Genomic DNA, 21,673 nt, shown 5'->3' on the forward strand with positions numbered 1-21,673 from the left:
AAGTGGCCACTCCATCTCTTGCTATTTATAGTTTCCAAGCCAAGCTGTGGGCCTCAGGAGCCAGGCCCTGCCCACCCACTACCTTTCTGGAGAGTCCCTGGGCACCCGAGTGGAGTGGCAGAAATGGGTGAGGAAGGACATGAGATGTAGCCTCAGGCTTCTCTAATCTTCCCAGCGTTCCTGGGCTAGGCTGTGTCTACACACGGGGGTGGTTTATAGACCCAGAGGGCCACAGCTGAGGGCACAGAGCCTCAGACAGCACCAGGCCACTGTTCCTGCTCTCATCTGGACACTGAGGCTCACTGAGGCACAGCTCCATGCATTCCTGAGGTCACCCATGAGCCTGCGGGATTCTCATGCCCTCTCCTTCCTGTCCCTGGTGGTGCCGAGGTGAGGACTGGGGACCGGGTGGGACCTGTCTCACAGACCCTCCTTCTACTCTAGGGTGAGAGACAGTGCTCTTGGGCAGAGCCCCCAGTTCTCCACCGGCTAGGCAGCTCCTCAGAGTCCCTATGGTGACCTGGCTGGTGATGCCAGCTTCGAGGACCCTGGCCTGGCTGTGGGAGACCAAAGCAGCTGCTCTCGTGCTCACTGACCAGTGATCTGCCGGAAGTAGATGCCATCTACAATGGCCTTGACTGTCACTGGCAAGCGCAGCCCACGAAGGTGTTGTCGTTTGTAAGCTCAGCATCAATTTCAAACAAGGAGATCAGGGGTTGTGGCTGGGCTCAGTGGGTAAAGTGCTGGCCTAGCATGAACAAGGTCCTGGACTCCTTCCCCAACACCGCCTAAGCCAGGGTGGTGGCACACGCCTGTCACCCTAGCACTAGCAAAGTAGAGACAACTATGTTATATTGAAAGTTAGAGGTCAGCCTGAGCTACAGAGTGAGTTCCAGGTCAGCCTGGAGTAGAGCAAGATCCTACTTCAAGAAAACCAAACAAAGGCTGGAAAGATGGCTTAGTGGGTAAGGAGTCTGCCTGAGAACCCTAAGGATCCAGGTCCAATTCCCCAGTATCCACATAAGCCAGATGCACAAGGTGATACATGCATCTGGAGTTTGCAGCAGCTGGAGGCCCTGGCATGCCTGTTCTGTCTCTTCCTCTCTCAAATAAATAATTTAAAAGAACAAACAAACAAACACACAAAAAAGCGGGGCATGGTGGAGCATGCCTTTAATCCCAGTACTTGGGAGGCAGAGGTAGGTGGATTGCCATGAGTTCAAGGCCACCCTAGACTACATAGTGAATTCCAGGTCAGTCTGGGCTAGAGCAAGACCCTACCTTGCAAAAACAATTTTTAAAAAAGGTTGGGGGTGTAGCTTAGTGACAGGGCACTTGCCTAGCAAGCATGAGGCATGGGTTCATCCCCAGCACCAGAAAAATAAGAAAATGGGGCTGAAGGGATGGTTCAGCACTTTAGGCATTATCCTGCAAAGCCAAAGGACCCAGGTTCAATTCCCCAGGGCCTATGTAAGTCAGATGCATGCGTCTGGAGTTTGTTTGCAGTGGCTAGATGCCTGGCGTGCCCATTCTCTCTAACAAATGAATAAAAATAAATAAAATAAAAAGAAAATGGCAGGGCTGGAGAGACGGCTCAGATGTTTAAAAGCACCTGCCTGCAAAGCCTAAGGACCTGTGTTCAATTCCCCAGAATCCAGGTAAAGCCAGATGTACCAGGTGGTGCATAGGTCTAGAGTTCATTTTCAGTGGCTGGAGGTCCTGGCATGCATATTCTCTCCTCTCTCTCTCTCAAATAAAAAAATACATAAATTTTAAAAATGAGAAAAGTTTGAAATTATATCAAACATAAAATCAAAACTAGATGTTATTGGAGGCATGTTTGTTGCTAGCACCCATTCCCTAGGGCCCAGAGCACCACAGGAAACACTCCTATCACCCTTACACCCGTATTGGAAGTGGCCCATGCTTTCCATTTCATTACTGTCTTGGGGGAGCAGGTTACTGGAGTCTATCACCAGTGCTGCCAACCTTCTCAGAGTCCAGGTGCCTCTGATATCAAACGAAAAGGCAGGGGCTGGAGAGATGGCTTAGCAGTTAAGGCATATGCCTGCAAAGCCAACAGTTCAATTCTCCAGGACCCACGTAAGCCAGGAACAAAAGGGGGTGCATGCGTCTGGAGTTCATTTGCAGTGGCTGGAGGCCCTGGCATGCCCATTCTCTCTTTTGCTCAAATAAATAAAATATATTTAAAAAAAAAAAAAAAACAGAGGCAGATGTGCAGGAAGGCCCCAAAGCCTTTGCATAGACTGCTCAGCCAGAAAAGCTTCCTCCAGAGTCTTCTTCCTGATCACAGGGTACAACCCCTTCCTTTTGCTGTGCACCCCGTGGTTGGGGGGAGAGGGGGCACTTGCGTTGAGCTGATGGGCTGTTTCACTGGAACACAAGGAAAAAGGTCTTGCCAAGGACTTCACACACATGCATGTGCACACACACACACACACACACACACACACAAGCTCTTGGGTACAACTCCCATGCCCAAAATGACCCCACTGTCCACTGCACTGAGGCGGACGACCCCCTATTCCAAGGGCTACCTCATGTGGCCAGAATCTGGCTGGAGCTGAACAAGCTTGTCACTTTGAGGGATTCCCGGGTGGCACCTTTTAGAGTGGAGCCAGACTGAGCAGCCACCTCAGCCCAGTAGGCCCAGGGAGCCGTTCCCTGGCTTCGCGTTGGTGACACAGCACACAGATACTGTACCCACCGCACCCTCAGTTCCATGAGATGCATGCAGACGGTGAGCTGAACTGCTGGCTGCCACTGTCCCCGCCTGCACTAATAACTTCTGCAACAAACAAAAGAAAACAGAGGCGACACACTGTTATTACCACATCATCCTCATCCACAGAGCTGGGCCACCCAGTCCCTGCCTCCTCTTCCCCGCCCCGAGGGAGCTCCATCCAGCCACATCCCTGGTAACGGGTCCATACACGTGGCAGTCTGTGGGGTGTCCTGGGTGTACAGGATGCTGAGCAGTGTCCCTGGCCTCCACCTGCCCTATGCTGGGAGCACGCCAGCCATATGTCCCTAGGCATGGCTCAGGCTGCCCTGGGGTCAGTCGCATCAGCTGGGAATCATAGTGTGTAAGACTTGAGATGGGGGCATCCCAGATCCTGGAGGCCAGTTGATAATCCTGTAATGTGGAAAACTGCATCTGCACGAGGCCTCTTGTGACCAGCCAATGACGACTCCCCAGTATGACTCAAGCAGAAGGTATTATCTTGTGATGGTGCACCTGTGGCGAGCCAGTGGTCCAGAGCTATGAGAAGCCCAGGTCCAGGCTACACTAGGTTTGGAGTAGATCTGGTGTCTCCGACTGGGTCATGTGGGCAGGATAGCCACACTTCTGTTGATTCCAATATGTCAATACGATTCCCTGTCACAGACAGGGAGGCTACAAGCCCAAGATAGACTTGTCACTTGTGGCTTTAGGTGACCTCTGATCCTTGCAGTTCACAGAGCCTGAGGCTGACCCTGGCCCCAGCAGACATGAGGGGTGGCCAGCAACAGGGTCTTGGTGGCCTGGGGTGTAGGGCAACATTTGGTAGGCTTGGTTCGAAAACCCACCCTGTCTCCCTGACACCTGTCTTGGCCAGAAGACCTAAGGAGCACAGGCTTGAGAGCCCTGTAGAGAAGGTAGGTCCTGCCTGGGAAGTCTCTCCACACCAAGAGGGGCAACCTGGAGTAACAACATGCTCTTGAGGGCCCCTCTGTGGGGAAGAAGACAAGACAGCATGGTGGCAGGTCAGCAGGGTTGCTGGGATCTCCAGGATCTGCTCTCTCCATAGGAGTTCCCAAGTGGGATGGGGGACAGGGGACAATGAACTTTCTACTCTGGCCTAGTCATTGTCTCTTAAGCCACAACTCTGTCAGCTGCTGGGTGTGTCCTCTGTGAGGGACATGGTGGCTCTGCCCACCTGGGACTAAGGGAAGGTGGGCCCCTGGTAGGGTGAAGTGGGAAGGGGGACATTAAACTTAGGACATGAAGGCAATGCCCTTACATGTGACATGCACAGGGCTGCAGGAAAGGACACTGACAGAAGTTGAAGGTAACTGGCTCTGAGGCTTCCACCAGCAGCAGTGTGCTGAGGGAACTGAGGGATCCCTGACACACACCCTGGATGCTTGGAGGTGGGGTTAGAACTCATTTATTTACAACAGCTGGGGCACAGCCCTGGTGGGATACCCAAAGCCATTTCTCCGGATGCCTTGCAGCCTGAGAGAGACAGAGAGAGAGAGAGGGGGGGGGGGGGAGTTGGCTGGCTGGAGAAGACAGGCTGTCCCTTGGACAAGTCCTCACGGGTCAGGACCAGAGTGACATCCCCAGGCAGAGGAGGGCCTGTCCTTGTCAGGGAGTTTAATGTCCCACCATGTGGACAGTGTTGAGGGGGCTGAGGCGCAAGAGTTCTGGAATGTAGATCCAGGAGACCCCAGCAAACAGGTCCAAGGCCCAGAGTCCAAGGGCCGCAGCAAGTCATGGGAAGGAAGCCAGCGTGAGTCCTGAGAGTCTCCGGGCTGCAGGAGCGCCAGAGCACGGTTCACCCAAACTGTCCCAAGATGCTGCTGTGGCTGCTGGGGTTGCCGTAACAACAGGCCACCGCAGTTGCTAGGAGCCTGGCCCACTGGGCTGCCTGCTGCCTGAACCCTTGGGGTGAGGTTTCCTTGTGTTGAGGTGTGGCTGCCACCCACATCCTCTGGAGACCCAGGCATGGGCAGGCTGAGACCGTGCCGCCTCCCAGCTCCCACCTTCTACGGAGCCATTTAGTGTGCCATAGCAGGAGGGACAGAGGGGTGCTCCTGAGGGCTGAGGCAAGTTGATTCTGGCTGGTCTCCTGAAGATATAACCTCCCACGGCAGGAGGGCAAGAGGATGAAGTCCCTTCCCTATCTGGGGAATAGAAAATCCACAAGAGGGGACCTTTTGGAAACTGTCACAGAGCTGCGCTGTGACCATACAAGCCCCTTGTGAACCCTGAGACTCAGTTCTGGGCAGGGTCTTGGCAATGAGACAGGGGGCTTCCATCCTTGTCTGTGCTCAGGGGGTGCAGAACGGCAGGAAGGGTCTGCACCCAGCCCCACCTCCTGGGGCAACATGGTCACATGGCTTTGGTAAAGAATTTCAAGAATTTTGTAAAATAGCATCGAGCACCCCGAAGTGTGGGTAGAGCATGGGGTGCAGTCTGGTCAGGGTGGCTCTTGTATGCAGGCCACAGCTCACAGGGAGGCAGGACCCAGCCTGGGTCTAGCGGGGCTCCAGGTTTCTGGCGACGAGAATAATGTGGGCACGGGCTGGCCGGCTCACCACTTGAGGAAGACCATGCCGGCTAGCACTGCATAGCCCAGCACCAGGAAGAGGACCTTGAGTAGCCGGTCACTCTTGTCCTCCAACTCCTTGGCCAGGATCTCTAGGAAGGTGACAAAAAGAAAGGTGCCACCAGCCAATCCCTGCAGCAGTACTGAGGCCACACTGCTGGGCACTCCCCGGGCGCTCTCGATGCCCAGGCCCAGCCCGATGCCCAGCGGGATCATGGCACTTACGGTGACAGCCAGCTTAGCTGCGTCCCTCAGTGGCATGGCGCTTCTGGCCATGCTGATGCCCAGGGCCACAGCCACCAGTGTCTCATGGACAGCTACCCCCACAAACAGGCTGACCACACGTTCGCCCTCCTCCTGCAGGCCCAGAGCCAGGCCCTCAAACACAGAGTGGGCAGACAGCGCAAAGACCAGGCTGAGCAGGCGCAGGGGGCCCGGGCGAGCCAGCTCCTGCAGCCGCAGACCCGCGCTGTGGGTGTGCGTGATAGGCTCAGGGTACAGGCTGTGCCCCCGTGCACCGCCCATGCCCACGCCCACAAAGGGGCTCTCATACTCGGAGTCACTGCCTGCATCCGAGCCCGCATTGAAGGTGTCCAGGTCGATGAAGGATGGCTTCTCCTTGCGGAAGGTCAGCACCAGCTGCTCCACGAAGACTGTGATGAAGAAACCCAGCAGCATGAGTGTCTCAGCCAGCGGGTAGTCGGTGGAGATGTGCCCCAGACTCAGCACCTGCTGCAGCTGTGGGGACACACAGGCACGGGCCATCAGAGGGGCCTCACCACCCAGCCAAGGGGCCACTCCAAAGCTCAACGTGGTAGTGCACATCTGTCATCCCAGCACTCAGAAAGCCGAGGCAGGAGGACTGGAAGTTATAGCCTACCCTGGGCTACAGAGTGAGTTCAAGGCCAGCCTGCCAACTTTTTGGAAAGGGGGACGGTGTGTGACCATGCCTTAAACAACAAGAAGGGCCATTTACACCAGAGGGCACAAAAAGGGAGGCCAAGGTGTGGCTCAGTGAGGAATGTCTGCCTAGTGTGAGTGAGGCCCTGGGTTCATTCCCAGCACTGCAAAAGTCTTTTTTTTGTTTTGTTTTGTTTTGTTTTTTCAAGGTAGGAACTTGCTCTAGCCCAGGCTGATCTCAAACTCATGGCTATCCTCTAACCTCTGGCTTCTAAGTACTAGGATTAAAGGTGTGTTAGAAGAGCAGTTAGAAGAGCGGTTAGAAGGCAAAGGCAGATGATCACTGTGTTTTCGAGGCCAGCTAGGCTACAGAGTGAGATCCAGGTTAGCCTGGGCTAGAATGAGACCCTTGCTTTAATCTGGGCATGGTGACTAAAGATGTGTGCCACCATGCCTGGCTAAAATTGTCTTATTTTTAAAAAGAAAAGCAGGGTTTAAGAGATGGCTTAGCAGTTAAGGCTTGCCTGTGAAGCCTAAGAACCTATGTTCGACTCTCCAGATCCCACATAAACCAGATGCACAAAGGTGAAGCAAGCGCAAGGTCATACATGCCCACTAGGTGGTTGCAAACATCTGGAGTTTGATTGTAATGGTTCAGGCCCTGAAGTGCCAATTCTCTCTCTTTTTCTCCCTCTGTCTGTCTCTGTCTCTCTAAAACTAAAAAAGAAAAAAAAGAAAATCAGAATTTACCCAGATTTAGTTGAAAAAAAAAAAAATCACGCCAATTCCAGGACTGCACCTAAACCAGAGGCCCTGTCTGGCCTCTAAACTTACTACAAAGCTGAGGTTGACCTTGAACTCATGCAGGATGACAGGCATGCACCACCACTGTCAGCTTCCTCCCAGATCCTGGTGTGGCCCACCCAGAGCCCTACCTCTGCATAGCTTCCTGGGGTCACCTCCTCCGTGGGGGACTTGTGGACTGCAGGCATGTTACACTGAGCCTATCAGATGTGCCTTGGACGCTGTTACTGCCCGCTCTAAGACCTTTGGACACCTAAGTTGATGGCACCTGAGTCCAGTGAAGGCCATGACCTGGGTCCCTCACCCTCTCTTGTCCCTACCTTTCATGGACTAGTGCACTCTGGACAGGCCCCCTTTCTGGTGCCCCGTGGGCCAGGCAGCTGTCTCTCTGGGTCCGTGAGGAACAACCAACCACTTTGGAAGCTGCCTCCCCTGCTCCCTCCCAGCCCAAGCCCAGGTCCCTCTGCTAGGGTCTCGACATTGGCCATCTTCTGGTGACATACGCTGGAGGCAGGTCAGATGAGAGCCACAAGCTGGTCCATGTAAAGAAGTTCCTGTGAGCTCAGTTGAAGTAGACGAAGGGACTGGGGCTGGCCAGGATGAAAGACCTCAGCAAAGGCACCGTGTTTTGTTTTTTTTTTCACATGTGTGAACATGTTTAGGCATATGCATGTATATGAGTATATGTGCATGTGAGTGTGCATGTATGTGTATGTGTGTGACTGTGTGCATGTGCATGTGCATGCGGAGGTCGGAGGCTAACCTCTGATGCCACCATGAACCTCCTTTAAGGCAAGGTCTCTTACTGGCCTGGAGCTCACTGATTAAGTAAGACCAGATTGGCTGGCCAGTGAGCCTCAAGGATCCTCCTGTCTTCACCCCCCCCCAAAACACTGGGGCTGCAGGCTTGAGACACCATGCCTGGATGTTACCTAGTTTCTGAGGTTCAAACCCAGGTCCTCTTAGCTTTAGGCAAGCACTTTACCTGCTGAGCACCTCCCCATGAGACAGATCTCATGTAACCGTGGCTGGCTCTGACATGGAGGACCCTCTGAGCCATGCCTAGACCCCCACTCGCCGAGACCATGAGTGCTGCATCAGGATACTGTTAGCTGGAGCCAGACATGCTCAGTGAACAGCATTTGCTGCACAAGCCTGAGACCTGAGTTCGGAGCCCCAGCACCCACGTAAATGCTGCACAGGTATGGTGCCCCCCCCACCCCCTGTAATCCCAGCACTCAGGAGGTGGAGACAAAGGATCCCTGAGGCTGCATGTGGTGGTGTATGCCTTTAATCCCAACACTCAGAGGCAGAGATAGGGGTATCTTTGTGAGTTCAAGGCCAGCCTGGAACTACATAGTAAATTCCAAGTCAGCCTGGGACACCCTACCTCAAAAAAAACCCTTCAAAATAAATGAAAGTAGGAGCTCTACTCCTCCATCCTTCCACATGGTGGCGGGAACGCTCTGTATTTCCTTCTCCTGATCTCATAAAGTCTCTCTAAACCTTTAAAAAAAAAAAAAAAAAAAGTGGGGCTGGAGAGATGGCTTAGCAGTTAAGGCGCTTGCCTGCAAAGCCAAAGGACCCAGGTTCGACTCCTCAGGACCCACTTAAGCCAGCTGCACAAGGGGGCACACGCATCTGGAGTTCATTTGCAGTGGCTGAAGGCCCTGGTGTGCCCATTCTCTCTCTCTCTCCCTGCCTATTTCTGTATCTCTCTCTCTCAAATAAATAAACAAAACTAAAATATTTTTTTAAAAGTACAGAGTGATCATGGAAGATGCTAACATCAATCTCTGACCTCCACATGCATGCAGTGCGCACACATGTGCTGACACGTGCGCAATCATGCATACACTCACACACACACCAGAAATGCTGGTGTTGGGATTTATAACACAGCGAGAGCTGACAGACACAAGCATTTGAAGGCAGCCATGTTCACTCCAGGCCACAGCGTGTGCGTCTCAGTGGGAAACTGGTCTGTCTAGACATCCAGGGTCTGTTGGGTTCACCAGTCTGGTTCTACCCTAAGTCTAGCTTAAACTTTCTGGTTACGAGGTAAGACACAGAGAGGACAACCCAACTGACAGACACAAGGTCACACCACATTTTACTTTCTTTCCCATCACAAAACCAATCCCTGCCCACAGGCCACGGCCACTGCCAGGGAGACCTTACCTTGTCCCTCACAGCTGGCAGCAATGCGTTGAAGCACGTGGCCAGAAAGACGCCGCCACCGAAGGTGTTGCAGAGGGACAGAATCTTTCTGGAGCGGTGGGCTTTCTCAAAGTCCGTGTGGATGACCTTGACCGGGAGCAGAGAGCCCAGCAGCATGAAGAAGAACACGCCCACCATGCAGAGAATCTTGGCCACCAGCAGCCTCGTCATGGTGGCCACTTGAGCTGCCCCAACTACGGCAGGGCAGAACCATATGTAGATGCAACACGGGCCACGAGTGAGCACTACCGGGCTCGGCTACACGGCTGGGGGCTCATGGCTGGATGTGGTTAACTGTGGACACCAGGGACAGCCACGTTAGCGAAGCAGCCTTGGGTCTGTCACAGTGGAAACTATTCTACCCCAGGGCTCACACATGCCACTGGCCACAAGCAAACTTAAAACACCAGGTAAGGTCTGGCCTCCTGGTGCCAAGTAAGCACCTCTAACTGATGAGCTCTCTCCCCAGCCTGTGGCTTCCTGATGTCGGGAACTTGGCAGTAGTCACCTAATGACTTCCATGTTACGTTGCACAAGCACACCTTTAGCAGCTACAACATTCTTTGGGGGTCTAGATGGTCCTCGGCTCCCCACCACCCTGACCCAGAACCCAAAATCCCCAAGGACAAGACTTCTGCCCATGCCTGGCTCTGCCTCACCCCAGCCCACAGCTCACTCCCGTCCTCGGGCCTTTGCGCCGACTGCTCTCTCTCCCTCCCGCAATCACTCCTCTCATTTTCCCAAGCATGTGTCTCACCTGTCTTTTGGCTCGCTGCCTCCAGAGAACAAACCCACAAAGGACCCCCCCAGCTGCCCCCTCCCATTCTAAACCACATCCCATTACCCACCACAGGGCCTGGTGCTGAACAGAGGCTCGGCCACCCACGGCTGGGGGCACCGACTGACCAGCTGAGGCATGGGGGGCCTTCCTCACATGACTCAATGTCCTGGCACCTCACAATGTTGGTGTCATCAGCAGACAACCCAGTTGCTTCTCTGCCTCCCCCTACCCTATGGTATTTTTTGTAGTAAGCCCTCGGCTCTTCTCACTTTATTCGGCACTTCACACCCTCAATCCTGGAAGTTATTTTTCACTACTTTTGTGTTTTGTGTACCAAAGGCACCATATTTACTTATAGCTGTCCTGGGGTACACCCATCATCCCAGCGCTTGGGAAGCTGAGGCAGTAGGATTCCCATGAGCATGAGGCCAGTCTTTGCAACTAGTGAGACCTTGTCCAAAAATAATATGAGGAAAACAAGCAAACGAACAAACAACAAAAAAAAAGGGCCAGGCAGGACACAGTGGCTGGCACCTTTGTTCTCAGCACTCAGGAGGCTGTAGTAGGAGGCCGGCTGTAAGTTTCAGGTCAGCCAGGGCTCAGGTGAGAGCCTGTCTCAAACACAAAGTAAAAATAAGTCGTTTGAAGTCGCTTCTCCCCTCACACTGTGAACTCTGTAGCTTGAAGGCACAAAGGCATACAGTAGGCGCTCAATAAATACCCGCTGGGTTGTGTGGACGGCCCAGTGGGTGGCGCAGGGTGAGGCCGGTCTGGGTGTTCTCTAACGAGAACTGGTCGGGCCGTGTTGCAGAGGAGACCGGGCTGTTCATTCATTCCGCATTTATTGAGCGCCTGCTGTGTGTACCACGCAGCCGCACTCGGCAGCTAGGCCTCCGCGAACCCACGGGCCCCTCGGTTGCATCCCGCCGCCGCAGGCCCAGCCCCGGCTCGTCACGTACCTCCGCCCCGTCCCGCACGTCCTCCTGCCCGCGCCGATCGCTGCCAACCGCCCAGCGGCTCCCGACCCCACAGCGGCGGCAAGCGAGCCCCCGGCTCAGCGCGCCGCTGCCCGCCGCCCGCCCACGCCCACGGCTACTGGCTCCCCCTCCGCGGCCCTCGACGAATCACCTACCCCATTGGCTACGTAAGCTGCCACTCAGGCTGCGACTCCACCTCTCCCACCGGCTCCGGAAAGTAGTTTCCTCCCGCGGAGCGGAGGATGCAGCGAGGGGGGGGGAAAAAATGGCTCCCACAGGAAACTCAGACCGACAAAGAATGGTTCCGGCAGGATTTGGCCCACTAGAGCTGTCCAGGGGCGCGAGGTGCTGAATCCCACTGACACGGAGGCTCGGTGGGCTGAGACTCCCTCCATGGAGTAGATCTTTCCAAAGCAGCATCCCCTACGATGCCCTTCCTGATAGCTTAAGCAGCAAATACACGGCTTCAATAAGTATCTGTGGATAGAAGGAATAAGTTCAAGAATTCTATTACAAAAAGAAAAAAAAAAAAGAATTCTATTACAGGGGCTTGAGAGAAAGCTCAGTGATTGTTTGCAAAATCTGGCAGATAGGGTTCGATTCCCCAGTACCCAGGTAAAGCTAAATGCACAAAGTGGGGCATATGTCTGGAGCTCGTTGGCAGTAGCAAGAGGCTCTGACATATTCATGTTCATCCTCCCTCCCTCCCTCCCTCCCTCCCTCTCTCTCTCTCTCTCTCTCTCTCTCTCTCTCTCTCTCTCTCTCTCTCTCTCCTTTCTCTGCTCTAAAGCAAGCAAACAAATAAAAGAATTCTATTGCACAAAATAGTGGCCACGGTGACTTCATTTCTCAGTAACCATGGGGGATACTGGATGTCAAACATTGCAGACACACAACTCCCCTATGTCAAATGACATAGCATTTGCATAGGAGTTATTGACTCCCTCCAGTATACTTTATTTATTTTTAATTTTATTTCTTAAATATTTCATTTGCTAGAGTGAGAGAGAGAGAGAATGGGCACACCAGGGCCTCCCACCATGGCAAACAAACTCCAGGTGTTCCCTGGAGTTCCCATGTGGGTATTGGGGAACTGAATTCAATCTGTCAGGCTTTACAAACAAGTACTTTAACCCCTGCAATAGAATTCTTGAACTTATTCTTTCATCTGGCTTTACGTGGGTACTGGGGATTTGAACATGGGTCCTTAGGCTTCACAGACAAGTGCCTTAACTGCTAAGCCAGCCCTATTTAATTTTAATTTAATTTAATTTATTTGAGCTAATGTCTGGCCTGGAATTTGAAATCTTGCTTCAGCTTCCCAAGTGCAGGAATTGTAGGGTGTGTCATGTCCAGCACTCACATACTATAAATCATCTCCAGACCATTTAGGACACCTAATACAAGGTAGATGCTTGGTAAAGAGTTCTTACAGGATAGATGTGGTGGTGCACACCTTTAATCACAGCACTGAGGAGACAGAGGTAGAAGTATCACTGTGAGTTCAAGGCCAACCTGAGACTACATAGTGTATTCAAGGTCAGCTTGGGCTACAAGACCCTACCTTGAAAAAAAAAATAACATGGTGTATCTATAGAATAATGATGAGCAAAATACCTGTACATGTTCAGTACAGATGAAAAAAATTAAAGAATATTTTCTTGCATGTGAGCTGAGGCAGAAGGATCATGAGCTCCAGGTTAGCCTGGGCTACAGAACAAGACCCTGTCTCAAACCAAATAAAACAAAACAAAGCCAAGCATGGTAAGTAAATAATACAAAACAAAATTATAATAGTGCCAGATGTGGTGGCTCATGCCTTTAATCCTACCACTTTGAAGGTATAAGTAGGAGGACTGTTGTGAGTTCAAGGCCAGTCTGAGACTACAGAGTGAATTTCAGGTCAGCCTGAACTAGAGCAGGACCCTACCTTGAAAGAGAAAATGTTCTCATAGTTTTTTCAATCCCAGTACTGTTCAAACATTCCCACAGTCTAAGGTCTCTTAGCTGTGATCTATAAAACCAAAAACACATAATGGCACAGAGTAAACATTCACACTGTGAAAGATGTTTTTGCAAGGAAAAATTGAACCAATGCAAGGTCTAAAACCAACAAGGCAAACTGCATCAAATCCTGTACCTCCCAATTCTGCCATCTGTGATTAGTGATAATGTCTCTGGGGGTCTAGTTCTGCCCTCCAGCTGTGCTGCTCAGAGCCTGGGGAATATTCCATCCTGGGTCAGCATCTCTCCTTGGCAGCAATCTCACAGTCCTGGCATCTCCAAATTCCTGGGATCTCCACTAAAACCCACAGTTCCTCCTCATGGGTCTTCATGCATGGACTTCAGTAACCCTGTCTCACATTTCCTGTGGTCATTTCCAAGAAACCAACCATGTTGCACATCCAATGACCCTTTATTTCCTGATGTTTTATGCTCCCATAGTACCAAGTGAGCTACCAAATTTGTTATTCCAAAGGGACTAAAGCTGACTTGGAAGAGCAGGACACTTCTTTAGCATTCAGACTTTACTTTCAAAAGAGCCAGCATGCTTCCTACTGTCCCAATGCAGAGCAACTGGCCCTGTCTCAATGGTAGTCATCTCTCAAATGATTGCTGTTTAACTGAGCCATTGTCTCCATCTGTCTTTCAACTCTTTCTGTGCCCTACCCTGCTGCTCAAACCAGTCCATTTCTTCTAAACTCAACCCTGCTTGGGTTCTCAGAACACAGGCAGAAAGCAATCACATAAACTGCTTCTAACCTAGTCCAGACAAAGTTCTTTCTTCCCCTCATAAAGCAAACCTTACAGTCCGGAATTATTCATACATTTAGCCTTTAACACTCTGGCCAGAATGGTCCATCAGTGTGCTTGCAGAACCACACAGCATCTTTTGGGCCAATGTTTCAAATCCTTCCACATTCCCCCCACAAATCAGTTCCAAAATGCCAAAAGCCACAGTCATGTTTCTAGGAGCAATCATACCACTCCACTGGTACCAATTTCTGTTGCAGCTACCTTTTCATTGCTGGGGAAAGCACCCTGCCAGAAGCAGCTTGTGGGAGGACAGGGTTTATTTCAGGCTTACACCTTCTAGGGGAAGAAGCTTCATCATGGCAGAGCAAGGTGGCTTACTTAATCACACATCCACAGTGGAGAGAGAACACAAACAGCCAGGGCTCAAGTAGGCTCTGAACACCCCTAAGCCCACCCCCAACAACACACCTCCTCATCACAGCTCCACCTCCCAAATGCCCTCATCTGGGAACCAAGTATCCAAAACAGGAATTTTTTAGGAGGGGAAAGTGGGGAGGGAATCTGATTCAAACTACCATATCCTGCTTCTACCTCCTGAGTGCTGGGATGACAGGTGTGTACCACCATGACTGGTTTATATGGTGATGGTGACCATGGATGAGAGTCAAGTGCTCACCCAAGTGAGTCACACATCCAGGAATTCACTAGTTTATTCTTTTTTTGGTTGATTGTTTTCAAGGTAGGACATCACTCTATCCTAGGCTGACCTGGAATTTAGTCTGTAGTCCCAGGCTGGCCTTGAATTTAGTGGTCCTCGTAGCCTCAACCTCCCATGTGCTGGGATTAAAGGTGTGCACCACCACACCTGGCTTTAAATATTTTTATTTATTTGTGAGCAGGGAGAGATAGAGAAAATGGGTGTGATAGAGCCCCTAGCCACTGCAAACAAACTCCAGACGCATATGCCACCTTGTACATCTGGCTTTATGTAAGTACTGGAGTAGGGGTCAAACTCGAGTGGTTAGGTTTTGCAGACAAGGGCCTTAACCACTGATCAATCTCTCCAGCCCCCCTCTTTTTGGCTTTTCAAGGTTTTGTTCTAGCCCAGGCTGACTTAGAATTCACTGTGTAGGCTCAGTATGGCCTTGAACTCATGACAATCCTCCTACCTCCACCTCCTGAGTGTTGGGATTAAAGGAAAATGTCACCACATCTGGCCTTATCTTTTTATTTTTTGAATCAAGATCTTCCTAAGTTTCCCAGGCTGACCTGGAACCCTCCATCCTCTTGATTGAGCCTCCCGAGTGCTTGGATGGCAGGCCTATGCCATCATACCTGCCTAACCTCTCTTCTGTGTAAGCTGACTGTTTGGGGTGTTTATTGTAATCACAAAGAGTTGACAATGTGCCATGAGTGGCATTTGTCTCCTCTCCTTGTAGATGCTCACCAGTGGCATTACCCAGTCACAGGGTGGGTATGCTGACATTTATTTTCCCATGTTTCTCCCCATATGGACCATCCTTCAACATTGCCAGCACATGAAATTTCCTTTCTGGGCTTAGTGGTGAGGAGCTGAGGTAGGAGGAACACCATGGTTTGAGGCCAGGCTGAGCTACAGTGAGTTCCACCTCACCCTGGGCTACAGTGAGACACCGCCTCAAAATAAAGACAGAGGAGCTGGGCATGGTGCACACACCTTTAATCCCAGCACTTGGGAGGCAGAGGTAGGAGGATGGCTGTGAGTTTGAGGCCACTCTGAGACTCCATAATGAATTCCAGTTCAGCCTGGGCTAGAGTGAAACCCTACCTCAAAAAAAACAAAAAACAAAAAAGAAAGAAGAAAAGAAAAAGAAAAAGAAAGAAAGAAAGAGGTGCTGAAGAGGTTGCTTAGTGGTTAAGGTGCTTGCCTGCAAAGCCAAAGGACCCAGATTCCATTCCCCAGGACCCATGTAAGCCAGATGCACAAGGTGGAGCATGTGTCTGGCGTTCATTTCCAGTGGCTGGAGGCCCTGGTGTGCCCATTCTTTCTCTCCTTCTCTTTGCCTCTTTCTGTCTCTCAAATAAATAAAGAAAAGAAGGTCTGGAGAAATGGCTTAGTACTTAAGGTGCTTGCCTGCAAAATCTAAGGACCTGGGTTCAATTCTCCAGTACCCACATAAGCCAGATGCACAAGGTGGTGACATATATGTCTGGAGTTCATTTGCAGTGGCTAGAGGCCCTGGTATTCCCATTTTCTATCTGCCTCTCTATCTCTCTCCACCAAATAAATAAATAATTATTTTAGAGGAAGCAATCTCATATGTGGATCCTGACTACAAATGTTTAGACTTGTATGTGTGCAATAGTGGTATATCTGTTATGGGGAAACCAACCACTCTATAATTGGGCTGGTCAAAAACCTATGACAGGGGAGGTCATGAGCCGTAGGGGTGCAATACCTGCTGTTGTCTGACTAAATGCATATACTATGCACACCAAACTGCCATGTAAGCACTTTTCTTAATGCTTATAGCCATATACATGTATTGGTTTTTTGAGGTAGGGTTTCAATAGTTTTTTAAAGGAAACATCCTTTTCTACTTTATTTTTCAAGGTAGAATCTCGCTGTAGCCCAGGCTGACTATGGTGGTTTGATTCAGGTGTCCCCCATAAACTTAGGTGTTCTGAATACTAGGTTCCCAGCTGATGGAAATTTGGATGGAGGGACTGTATTATTGGGGGCAGGCTTATGGGTGTTATGGCCAGCTCCTCCTTGCTAGTGTTTGGCACACTCTCCTGTTCCTGTGGTGCACCTTATGTGGGCCAGGGGGTGATGTCCACCCTCTGTTCATGCCATCATTTTCCCCTGCCATCATGGAGCTTCCCCTCGAGCCTGTAAGCCAAAATAAACCTTTTGTTTCCCACAAGTTGCTCTTGGTTGGGTGATTTCTACCAGCAATGCGAACCTGACTTCAACACTGACCTACAATTCACTCTGTAGTCTCAGGGTGGCCTTGAACTCATGGTGATCTTCCTACCTCTGCCTCCCAAGTACTGGGATTAAAGGTGTGAGCCATCATGCCTGGCTATGCCCATATATGCTTCTTTTCAGATGGCGGTGACCACTGGGATGACTCAAAAAGCACCATAGTGCTGAGAAGAAGTGACAGAGGAGTGTTTAGCACTGAAATATCTCTATCATACCTTCCAAGGCTCAGGATCCATTGTGGAAGAGGTGAGGGAAAGAATGTTAGAGCCAAAGGAAGGGTAGGACTGCTTACAATGCAATCTTCTAGACACAATTTGGTCTTGAGATCCATGACCTGTCAGTACCTAATACTACCTACATAAGACCCTCATAATAAGAGGAAAAGATGATGACATCAAAATAAGAGAGGGCTGGAGAAATGGCTTAATTGCTAAGGTGCTTGTCTGCAAAGCCTAAGTACCCAGGTTTGATTCCCCAGTATCCATATAAGAAAGATGCACAAGGATGTGCATGCAACTGGCATATATTTTGCAGTGCCAGAGATTTGGACACACCCATTCTTTATTTCTCTTTCAAATAAATAAAATTAAATTAAAATAAAAAAATAAAAGAAAGCTGAGTGTGGTGATGCATACCTTTAATCCCAGCACTTGGGAGGCAAAGGTAGGAGGATCACCATGAGTTCAAGGCCATCCCGAGACTACATAGTAAATTCCAGGTCAGCATGGACTACCTTGTAAAACCAAAAATAAAAATAAGAATATTTTTAAAAAGGTGAAAAAGACAGAGGGCAGAAGAGATGGCTCAGAGGTTAAAGGCACTTGCTTATAAAACCTGCTGGCCTGCGTTTGATTACCCATGTAAAGCCAGCTGCACAAAGTGGTGCATGTGTCTGGAGTTCATATGCAGTGGTAGGATACCCTAGCACACCCATTCTCTCTCTCTCTCTCTCGGTCTGCCTCTTTCTCTCTGTCTCTAGTAAATAAAGAAATAAACGAGTTTGAATCTCCAGATGCACAAAGTGGTGCATGTATCTGGAGTTCATCTACAGTGGCAAGAATCCCTGGCATACCCATACTCACACACTCTCTCTCTCTGTCTGCCTCTTTCTCTCCCCCTCTCTCTCTCTGAAATAAATAAATAAAACAGAGAGAAAGAGAGGAGGAGGAAACGAGGACAGAAAGAAAGGGAGAAGAGATGGAAGGAGAAGGGAGCTAGCTGGGTATTGCGGTTCACAGCTGTAATCAGTCCTCCCTTTCAGCTGATTGTCTTGGGGACGGTCGTGCTGGAGCTCCAGCTGGCTTCACACTTGTGATCCTCCTGCCTCTGCCTTCCCAGAGCTAGGATGAGCCGCCTGCACCACCACACCCAACTCCAGCCATAGTTTGGACCTGAAAAGGCCAAGGGAGCAGTTGGAAGGAGGCGGAGGAATTGGAGGAATCCCTCCATCCCAGCAGAGCTCACAGACGTGGGAACAGCCACCCGCACAAGTGGACTTGGGGTTCCCATGACAACCCTAGCTCCCTGGGGAAGGGATGCAGGTCTATTTATGCATAAGGACCCCATGGGGACCTTTACACCACCCAAGGCACCCCAGGCTAACAGCGCGTTTCCTGTAGACTGAAAGGAGAAACTCCTCAAAGAGCCCAGACCCCAGTGGGCACTGGACATTGCTAGGTCTGGAGACCCTGGTTCTGAGCTGTTGTAGGTGCGCCCCCTGCTGGCCGAGTGCAGAATCGCCCCAGCTTGTCACCTTCCCTGGCTGGGTCTCAAGGTGCTGTAAGATGAAGCGTGGGGCCAGGAGGCCCACATAACTTGAGTCTTTTTGTTTTGTTTTTAGAGGTAGGGTCTCACTCTAGCCCAGGCTGACCTGGAATTCACTGCATAGTCTCATGCCGGCGATCCTCCTACCTCAGCCTCCTGAATGCTGGAATTAAAGGCGTGCGCCACCACGCCCAGGGTCTTTTATTTTCTCTTTCTTTCTTTCTTTTTTAACTTTTTTTAAATAGTGTTTAGTTTTTATTTATTTCTGAGAAAGAAGCGGTGTGGGGGGTTCACGCCAGGGCCTCCAGACACTGCTTACATGGGTTCAGGGGAATCGAACCGAGGTCCTTTGGCTTTGCAGGCAAGTGCCTTAACGGCTAAGCCAACTCTCCAGCCCCTTTCTTTTTGATGAGTGCGTGGTGCAAGCACGTGCACTTTGTGCACCGTGCCTACATGTGTGGAGGTTGGAGGACATGGTCATCTTATTTTTTCGCTTATGTCCCTGAGACAGTCTCTCTCTGAACCCGGAGCTCTCCGTTTTTCATTTAAACTGGCTGATCAGCGAGCCCCGTGGATCCGGGGTGTGAAGCACAATAGGCTTTTACATGGGTGCAGACTCAGGCCCACATGCCTGCACAGTGAATGCTTCCACCACTGGACATCTCCCCGCACCCAATTCTGGGTTTTCTTTTCTTTTTATTTATTTGCAAGGGGAGAGAGTGAGACAGCAAGAGAATGGGCACACCAGGGCCGTTAGCCTCTGCACTGAGGAATTGAACCTGGGTCGTTAAGCTTTGCAGGCAAGCGCCTTAGCCACTGGGCCATCTCTCCAACCCAATATTGGGCAGCCTCAAATTCATGGTGATCCTCTAAACTCTGCTTCCCTAGTGCTGGGATTAAAAGTGTGTGCCGCCGCACTTAGCAGGCTTCCTATTTTTCTTTTCTTTTTGGTTCATTTGAGGTAGGGTCTCACTTCAGCCCAGGCTGGCCTCAAACTCACGGCGACCCTCCTACCTCTGCCTCCCAAGTACCGGGATTAAAGGTGTATGCCACCACACCTGGCTTACCTTGAATTCGTTTTGCAGTGTGGTAGTTTGAATGGATGTCCACTCGCCTGGCTGGAGGAGGGGTCACTGTGGGCAGATCCTAGGGTCCAGCCCTAAGGTGTGTTTGGGGAATTCCAGTCTAAAGATATGCAAAATGCTTGAGCTTTGCCTGGAGTTCCTGAGTGTGCAACTGCTTTGCTGTCTCTGCATAGACCTGTGAAAGTGAGCCAGCTTCTTCTGCCATTATAGAACTTACCCTCTACCTGGAAGCTTCAATAAATCCCTTTCTCCCTTAACTTGTGCCTGGTTTGGAAGTTCATCGCAGCAACCCGAGGCTGTCGACTACAAGGGATGGATTATTTTCCTTCATGTAGAGCCTTTCTAGAGGTATTGGATGTTGTTTATGTGGGTGTCAACATACTTGGGAATATCAATGTGCTGGCAACATTGCAGGGACTGGTGGACATGGGATCAGATCATCCTCGACCCTGCAGGGTGCGGATCAGAGTCCCTAGCCTCCACCCATGCCATGCCAGCGTCTTCCCTAGTTGTGACAGCCCCACGTCCTCAGGCATCACTCCATCTTCTTGTGGCAGCCTACGTGATTCCATAACCGAGGGTGGCTAAGACCTCAGGGTTTAAACCTCCACTGGTCTTCAGTCACAACTTGTATTAGAACATGTTTAATTGCAGCCCTGACGGGAAATCAAAGGATGGGACAGTGATTATTTAAGATATCCTTCTTGTAAGGCCACATGTAGAATTCCTGGCTATGGGGATAAGTTGTTTCTCCCCACTCCCTCCTTTCTGAGACAGGCTCTTGCCATGTAGCCCCGGCTGGTCTGGAACTCCTGATCTTCCTGCATCAACCTCCTGAGTGTTAGGATGACAGGCATGAGCTACCATACCTGGCTCTCCCTACCCACTGTTCATCTCTCTCTTGGGATATTTTTGTTTGTTTGTTTTAGTTTTATGAGGTAGGGTCTCACTTTAGCTCAGGCTGACCTGGAATTCACTATGTAGTCTAGGGCAGCCTCAAACTCACTGCGTTCCTTCTGCCTCCCGAGTGTACCAGCACACCCGGCTTCTCTCTTGGGATTTTTTTCTTTTTTTTTTTTTTTTTTGTAAAAAAAAAATTTAACTTTCTCCTTAACTAAGACAATGAAGGAAGGGAATCAAATTTGAAACATAGTAACAATGATCTTGGTAAGACAACAACTAAAATTAAAAGCACAAGCTATGTGTCTGGAGGTAAAAGGCATCAAAGAATCAACCATAATATCAAGAGATGAGGGAGAAAACACCAAACACAAGGTACAGTATGTACAAACAACTTGAAATTATAAATTAAGGGTGAAAGCTGTAAAACTGTGCTGTTTTAGAGATTACATGCACCTTTTCCTGATTCTCCCAAATAAAATCATAGTTTACTATTTAATTACACCTCAAAGCTTTTCTCTCAGCACAAAGCAACCACTACACGCACATAAAATACCTATTGTTAATGTAATAAATTCTCTGGCTCATCCAACATGCAATGCACATGACTCCAAAGACTACAATCTGGGGCAAATGCATACAAACTGAAAAACTACAATTCAAGTTTCAAACCTTGCTTGTAAGATTACAGGTCACTTTGGGACGACTCAGAAGGTATGATAGTGATGGAAAGAAATGACTGCAGTGCTCAGTACTGCAATACCTCTATCACACCTTCCAAGGCTCAGGGTCTAATGCGGAAGAGGTGGCAGAAAGAATGTTAAGAGCCAAAAGAAGGCTAGGACTCCATACAACATGCTCCCTCCAGACACAAAATGGCCTGGATATCCATGGCCTCACAGTGCCTGACACTACCTGCACAAGACCATCATAAGAGGAGGAAAAGATCATGACATCAAAATTAAAAGAGAGACTCATTGAGATGGAGAGGGGGTATGAAGGAGAATGGAGTTTCAAAGGGGAAAGTGGGGGAGGGTATTACCATGGGGTATTTTTTATAATCATGGAAGTTGTTAATAAAAATATGGAAGAAAAAAAATTACACGACACTCAGTTCTTCACTTCTCAGATAGATGTTACACTAACATTTATCATAACTCTACAGGACACCCGGGTCATTT

General features: G+C 50.1%; 1 protein-coding gene across 3 annotated transcripts; it reads right to left on the reverse strand.

The window, feature by feature from the left end:
• Positions 1–4,156: 4,156 nt before the first annotated feature.
• On the reverse strand, positions 4,157–11,095 carry Slc39a3 (solute carrier family 39 member 3). 3 transcript variants are annotated; one of them, XM_045135049.1, is made up of 3 exons: positions 11,001–11,095; positions 9,222–9,554; positions 4,157–6,074 (listed from the first exon to the last, which is right to left on the reverse strand). In XM_045135049.1, the coding sequence occupies exons 2-3, from the start codon at positions 9,429–9,431 to the stop codon at positions 5,322–5,324; spliced, it is 963 nt and encodes a 320-aa protein (XP_044990984.1). In that variant the 5' UTR covers positions 9,432–9,554; positions 11,001–11,095; the 3' UTR covers positions 4,157–5,321. The 3 variants fall into 3 exon arrangements, with proteins under 3 accessions (XP_044990984.1, XP_004654979.1, XP_044990985.1); XM_004654922.2 differs by having other exon boundaries at positions 9,222–9,454; positions 11,001–11,089; XM_045135050.1 differs by lacking the exon at positions 11,001–11,095 and adding an exon at positions 10,109–10,755.
• Between the last annotated feature and the right edge of the window lie 10,578 nt (positions 11,096–21,673).

Source organism: Jaculus jaculus, chromosome 15 (assembly GCF_020740685.1).
Source record: "Jaculus jaculus isolate mJacJac1 chromosome 15, mJacJac1.mat.Y.cur, whole genome shotgun sequence".
NCBI classification, from domain to species: Eukaryota; Metazoa; Chordata; class Mammalia; order Rodentia; family Dipodidae; genus Jaculus; species Jaculus jaculus.